Raw genomic sequence first — 7,160 nt, 5'->3', positions numbered from 1 at the left:
GTGAGTCCCTGTGTGTCCATGTGAGTCCATGTGTGTCCATGTGTGTCCATGTGAGTCCATGTGTGTCCATGTGAGTCCATGTGTGTCCATGTGTGTCCATGTGTGTCCATTTGTGTCCATGTGTGTCTATGTGAGTCCATGTGTGTCCATGTGTGTCCATTTGTGTCCATGTGTGTCCATGTGTGTCCATTTGTGTCCATGTGTGTCCATGTGTGTCCATGTGTGTCCATGTGAGTCCATGTGTGTCCATGTGAGTCCATGTGTGTCCCTGTGTGTCCCTGTGTGTCCCTGTGAGTCCATGTGTGTCCATGTGTGTCCATGTGAGTCCATGTGTGTCCATGTGTGTCCATGTGTGTCCATTTGTGTCCATTTGTGTCCATGTGTGTCTATGTGTGTCTATGTGAGTCCATGTGTGTCCATGTGTGTCCATGTGTGTCCATTTGTGTCCATGTGTGTCCATGTGTGTCCATGTGAGTCCATGTGTGTCCATGTGAGTCCATGTGTGTCCCTGTGAGTCCATGTGTGTCCCTGTGAGTCCAGGAGTAAGCTGTCGTCCCACAAACTGTCTCTGTGCTCAGTGACATGGATCTTTACATAACCACATGAGTTTATCAGCGTTTAAACAAGAACACATATTCATAATTGATCTTTTTAATATGAAATATTGATATCACAAAAAACTGGACAATCATCACTTAATGAAGCCAAATGATCTGGATCGCCCCCTGGTGGCCGGCTGCAGTACAACTCATGAACTTCACCTGCTCCATGTTAGCAGCTGGGACCAAACTAAGAAGTCAGGACTGGTGGAGTACAGCAAAACAACAACCACAACGAAACGACACCTGACATCTGCATCTATATAATATAATATAATATAATATAATATAATATAATATAATATAATATAATATAATATAATATAATATAATATAATATAATATGATATAATATAATATAATATAATATAATATAATATAATATAATATAATATAATATAGTATAATGTAATATATCCTCTCTGCAGTGTATGTTTTTGCTGGTATTTGATTGGCTGTATAAACATGCTAGCTGGTCACTGGGAGCAGTCCAATGCTCGCTGCTGATTGGCTGAGCCAGAGGCGTGTTCCCTGCAGCCGCGGGGGTCACGGGGTCAGCGGCTCGTTATCAGTCAGAGATTAGAACTGTCCCGAGGAAGCCAGAACCCAAACAGAGTGGAGAGGAGGGCCCAGGAGGCGGCTGCTGGCCCGGTGTGTCCACACGAGGACTCAAGGTCCGAGACGTCAGGATGTTGTGGTGCCGCGCTCCGTGTTGTGTGTTGTGTGATGTGTGTTGTGGCGGCTGTTAGACTTTGACAAGGCGTTTACGAGCTGATGAGTAAACCAGAGCAAAGACCAGTGGGTGCTCGTTGTGCAATGTTTACAGGTTGAGTTCCACCCGAGAGCTTTTACTGCTCTTAGTCTAGAAGAATAATTTTCTACAGGATTAATTATTAAATATGGAAAGATGAAGGTTTCATTTTGTGTAGCAGTAAAATCCAAACATGTTGTGTAACTTCTCAGGGACAGTGAAAGCCACCGAGTCCCGGGACCGAGCAGGGTGAAGAATACACAACGCACTGAAATGATTTGTGTGGTTGTTGTTATACTTGTTGTATAGTAAGTATGAAACTGTGATGAAGCAGGTTTCAATAGTTACTGTCAACACAGAACCAGTGATCACCCCCCCCCCCCCCCCCCCCCCCCCAGCCGACCTGTCACGTCTCCATCAGGGGACACTGTGAGAGACGCCTGGTCCTCAGGCCTGGAATCAGATTCACCTTGAGAACATGACAGTGCTGCTTGATACCTGATGATGATGATGATGATGATGATGATGATGATGATGATGATGATGATGATGATGATGATGATGATGATGATGAAGTACATTTAGCTGTTGACTTTTACTTATATTGGAGGATAATGATTTTCAATGATCGATACAGAAACTAGATGGAATGAACTCCCTCTGACCTCCCTTCACACACTTCAGGAAACTGTGCATGTGTGTGTGTGTGTGTGTGTGTGTGTGTGTGTGTGTGTGTGTGTGTGTGTGTGCACAGTGGCACATCGATCACAAGACGTTCTGTCCAGGTGATGTTCCTCGTGATTGTGAGTTTATATGTAACACACCAGGACAAATGTGGAGCAATAAATGAGTGAATCAATTAAACCTACTGGGCACAAACACACCCACACAGACACGCACAGACACACACCCACACAGATACACATGCACACACACAAACACACCCACACCCACACAGACACACACAGACACACACAGACACACAGACACACACAGACGCACAGGCACACACACAAACACACCTAACAGGGTGCACGTGTCACTGAACTGAGCTCAACTGGCTCATAACAACACAAGGTTTGTGTTATATAACACAACCTGACACTGTTTGTGTTTTTATGGTTTTTATCACACTTCTTCAAAATACATGTCGAATATACACATAAATATTATTTTGTGTTTTATTAGATTATGCATGTACGGATGACACATTACTATTACTTTTATTGTTATCATTATTATTGGTGGTGTGTGTGTGTGTGTGAGAGAGAGAGAGTGAGTGTTTGTGTGTGTGTGTATGTGAGAGAGAGTGAGTGTGTGTGTGTGTGTGTGTGTGAAATGCAAACACACAAACCGGTGTGTCAGTTTAATGTTTTGCTCACAGACAGTAAACATCATCAGCAAACATCCCGTCCACAGAAGAAGAACTTGACCTCCTCCAGTCGCATGACGAGGAACACGTGACACATGACGCTCTGGAGGAAAACACGGGTCATGCTGTCGTATCTTGTTTTGCACAGAGAGACGATCAATCAATAATAGTTTATGATCCGTGAGGATTATTGTTCATGCTACACACAACACAAGGTCAGTGTTTAACAGCTGTCAGCAGTGAGTGCAGGGAAACCACGGAGAACACGTCTGCTGAGGAAGACGAAGATGAAGATGATGAAGATGAAGATGACGCTGAAAATGATGATGAAGATGAAGATGACGCTGAAAATGATGATGAAGATGATTATGATGATGAAGATGATGATGATGATGATGATGATGATGATGATGATTATGATTATGAAGATGATTATGATGATGATGATGATGATGATGATGATGATGATGATGATGAAGATGATGATGATGATGATGATGATGATGATTATGATTATGAAGATGATGATGATGATGATAATGGGAAGAGGAGGGGGCGTGACAATCATCTATCATCCCGTCTGCTTCATTATGAAGGTGTGTCCAACTGACCAATGAGGAGGCAGCATCCTCCTGCGTCACAGGGAGCGCGGGGGGGGGGGGGGGCGGGGTCTGGGCCTATAATAAACCCTGAGACTCGGCCCTGCACCAGAATCCAACCACCAGAGTTCCAAGAGCATCGCAGACCAGAGGAAGACTTTACACTCGTGTTCCTCAGACCTGACTTCAGCCCTGGTTCCTTTCAGCAGCTGGGCTTTGACTTCACGTTTCCTGTCTCGGAGTGTCCTCTCATCTTTGTGTGTTTTTCAAAGTGTGTCGTCACACAATAAGTGTGTTTGTTCTGAACATCAGCTGCTCGAGCTCCATCTCCTGCAATGTTTCCAGAGGCGAACAAAGGGTGAGTCAACCGCTGGACGCCTGGACACATGGGTCTCAGGGCCTGGGGGGGGGGGACACATGGGGCTCAGGGCTGGGGGGGGGGGGCACATGGGGGGCACATGGGCGCACAAGGGAAACCATTCTGCTACATGGAGTTTTACTTCATCTGATCCTGTGACAGATGAGTTTTTAAAGACTTTGAAGGATTTTGGTTTTGTTCTCATTCGTTTCATTATAATTAAAAGAGGAATTTTTATTATCTGACTTTTGAAATAAAAGGTTTTAAGTTCTTAAACTGAATCTGCAGCTGAGTGAGTTTAGAGGACGAGCAGCGATCAGTGGATCTGATCTGAAGTTATTAACCAGGAATCAGAATCAGAACCCAGAGACCTGGAGATATCACTACCAGCAGTCATGAGGAATGTGTGTGTGTGTGTGTCTGTGTGTGTGTGTGTGTGAGTGAGTGTGTGCGTGTCTGTGTCTGTGTGTGTGTGTGTGTCTGTGTGTGTGTGTGTGTGTGAGTGAGTGTGTGCGTGTCTGTGTCTGTGTGTGTGTGTGTGTGTGTGTGTGTGTGTGTGTGTGTGTGTGTGTGTGTGAGTGTGTGAGTGTGTGTGTGTGTGTGTGTTGTAGTCATATCCTTTCAGTATTCGGCCTCACATTAGTTCCCTCTCGTCTTGTTAACCATAATAAGAATCACGTGTCACTGTGAGTTCACAGTCTGACAGAACTTTGACCCTGTGATTGACAGACTGTGGTTCAACCTGTCTGTCTCCTGATGTCCTCAGCTACAGCTACGAGGACTGTAAGGCCACTGCTGATTGGCTGCTGGCCCAGACGGACGTGCGCCCCACGGTGGGCATCGTGTGCGGGTCGGGCCTGGGGGGGCTGGCTGACATGCTGAAGGACCAGGTCGCCTTCAACTACAAGGACATCCCCAACTTCCCCCAGAGCACTGGTGTGTTAAAGTACCCCCCCCCCCCTGTCCCCTGTCCCACGCTGTCCCGTGGTGTTGACTGACTCCTTGTGTTTGTGTCCACAGTGCACGGACACGCAGGGCGGCTGGTGTTCGGCACGTTGAGGGGGAGGCCGTGTGTCTGCATGCAGGGCCGCTTCCACCTGTACGAGGGCTACCCCATCCAGAAGGTGAGTGATGCTGTCCCCTGGTCCCCCTGTCCCTGACCTGGTCTCCTGTCCCCGACTCGGTCTCCTGTCCCCGACCCGGTCTCCTGTCCCCGACCCGGTCCCCTGTCCCCGACCCGGTCTCCTGTCCCCGACCTGGTCCCCTGTCCCGACCCGGTCCCCTGTCAACGACCCGGTCACCTGTCCCCGACCCGGTCCCCTGTCCCCGACCCGGTCTCCTGTCCCCGACCCGGTCCCCTGTCCCCGACCCGGTCACCTGTCCCCGACCCGGTCTCCTGTCCCCGACCCGGTCCCCTGTCCCCGACCCGGTCTCCTGTCCCCGACCCGGTCCCCTGTCCCCGACCCGGTCTCCTGTCCCCGACCCGGTCTCCTGTCCCCGACCCGGTCCCCTGTCCCCGACACGGTCTCCTGTCCCCGACCCGGTCCCCTGTCCCCGACCCGGTCCCCTGTCCCCGACCCGGTCTCCTGTCCCTCTGCTCCTCGTCCGTCTCACGGTCACAGTCCTAACGCAGCCTGTGTTTCCAGATCACGCTGCCCATGAGGATCTTCAAGCTGCTTGGCGTGAACACGGTGATGCTGACCAACGCGGCCGGGGGCCTGAACCAGGACTTCAAAGTGGGGGACATCATGATCATCAAAGACCACCTCAACATGCCCGGCTTCGCTGGCAACAACCCGCTGGCCGGACCCAACGACGAGAGGTAGGCCTCAGCGATTCAAATGAAGAAGCAACACAAATCCTGTTGGTTGACTTCCTGTTATCTCTAGTCCTGAATGTGCAGCCTCCATCAACCCCCCCCTGTCTGTTCCTCCCTGTAGGTTCGGGGTTCGATTCCCGTGCATGTCGGACGCGTACGACCGGGAGCTGCAGCAGCTGGCCCTGGACGTGGGCCAGGAGCTGGGCTACGGGGACTTCCTGAAGGAGGGCGTGTACTGCGTGCTGGGCGGACCCTCGTTTGAAACCATCGCTGAGGTCCGGATGCTGCACCGACTGGGAGCTGACGCTGTGGGTGAGTGGCTCCCTGGAGCGTCAGGGATTATTATGATTATGATTATGATTATGATTATTATTATTATTTCATATTGAAAGACAACACAAAGGCAGCAAAGTGAATATTTGACCTTTGAAGCTGCTTCACTTGAGTCATGTGCACACGTGTCCTGGTGCTTTATTCAAAATGGCCTCCTCCTCCTCCTCCTCCTCCTCCTCCTCCTCCTCCTCCTCCTCCTCCTCCTCCTCCTCCTCCCCCCCAGGCATGAGCACCGCCCCCGAGGTGATCGTGGCCCGTCACTGCGGCATGCGCGTCTTCGCCCTCTCGCTGATCACCAACAAGGCGGTGATGGACTACGACAGCGAGGAGAAGGCCAACCACGAGGAGGTGCTGCACATCGGCAAGCAGCGGGCGGAGCAGCTGGAGCGGCTGGTCTCCACCATGGTCACCAGGATGGAGCACAACAACGACTGCGTCTAGGAGGCGCCGCCGCTCACCGGGCGAGGAACTAGGTCCTGGTCCAGACCAAGGAGACTTTAAAGAGCTGGGAACTCGGTGTGAGGACAGACGAGGCTCCACAGACGTCCTCTGAAGACGCCGCGTGTTCGAGTCCCTTCAGACGCCGGGGGTTCCTCTGCTGAGCGCCTCCTGGTGGAGGAACCTCCTCTCTGAGGGGTTTGGGTCATTTTAAATGTTTTGTTCTAACTTAATGTGCGATCGGTGTAAATGTCTGTGATTTAACTTAATGAGCCCGAATCTTCTGTAAAGATATTAATATGATGTTGAAATGTGTACATTGAAAGATTTGTGGTATTGTACTGTGCTTGTTTTTTATAATAAGAACATTGTTACTAAATATTTATTACCAGGTTACGTTTCCTTGTGTCGTTAATTGATTTACTCAAGTTTCAAGATGAAAGATGTTCTCAGCTTTGACTTCAGCTTTGAGTAAAAATATAAAGATGTTCCGTCTCACACAAACCTCTGATTCACGAGATGCTTATCTTATATTATATTACATTTACATATCTTCATCTGGAAACATCAAGATCCAGGAACTCTTCCCCCGGAAAACATCCTCAAATCTCATATCTGGTATCTCGTGACTTCACTAAAGAAAGTTGAACTACAACGAGTACACACAAAACTAAAGTCTATTTTTTATTGCTTTTCCTATGTGTGTTGTATTTATTGCGTTTTATGTTTCTATGTTCATTGTCTGCACCAATAACCAGAGCAAAGTCCTTGTAGGTGTAAACCTACTTGCCAATAAAAATATTTCTGATTCTGATTCTGAGTTCCTCTCTGACCGACACCACATCCTCTCACACGTTTTCTGTAATGTTGTTCACAAACAAACAAACAAGT

General features: G+C 48.8%; 2 protein-coding genes across 3 annotated transcripts; both read left to right on the top strand.

The window, feature by feature from the left end:
- The first annotated feature begins 3,441 nt into the window (after positions 1-3,441).
- pnp5a (purine nucleoside phosphorylase 5a) lies at positions 3,442-7,083 on the top strand. Of its 2 annotated transcripts, none has more exons than XM_062384004.1 (6): positions 3,442-3,679; positions 4,409-4,615; positions 4,700-4,803; positions 5,326-5,501; positions 5,620-5,810; positions 6,055-7,083. In XM_062384004.1, the coding sequence occupies exons 2-6, from the start codon at positions 4,555-4,557 to the stop codon at positions 6,270-6,272; spliced, it is 750 nt and encodes a 249-aa protein (XP_062239988.1). In that variant the 5' UTR covers positions 3,442-3,679; positions 4,409-4,554; the 3' UTR covers positions 6,273-7,083. The 2 variants fall into 2 exon arrangements, with proteins under 2 accessions (XP_062239988.1, XP_062239987.1); XM_062384003.1 differs by having other exon boundaries at positions 3,519-3,679; positions 4,446-4,615.
- LOC133949922 (tetra-peptide repeat homeobox protein 1-like) lies at positions 4,810-5,319 on the top strand. Its single transcript, XM_062384006.1, has 2 exons — positions 4,810-4,935; positions 4,992-5,319. The coding sequence occupies exons 1-2, from the start codon at positions 4,811-4,813 to the stop codon at positions 5,305-5,307; spliced, it is 441 nt and encodes a 146-aa protein (XP_062239990.1). The 5' UTR covers position 4,810; the 3' UTR covers positions 5,308-5,319.
- Positions 7,084-7,160: the final 77 nt, after the last annotated feature.

The sequence above is a fragment of the Platichthys flesus genome, chromosome 24 (assembly GCF_949316205.1).
Source record: "Platichthys flesus chromosome 24, fPlaFle2.1, whole genome shotgun sequence".
Classification (NCBI taxonomy): domain Eukaryota; kingdom Metazoa; phylum Chordata; class Actinopteri; order Pleuronectiformes; family Pleuronectidae; genus Platichthys; species Platichthys flesus.
The sequence above is the reverse complement of the archived record's forward strand: the minus strand, read 5'-3'. Positions and strand labels throughout refer to the sequence as shown.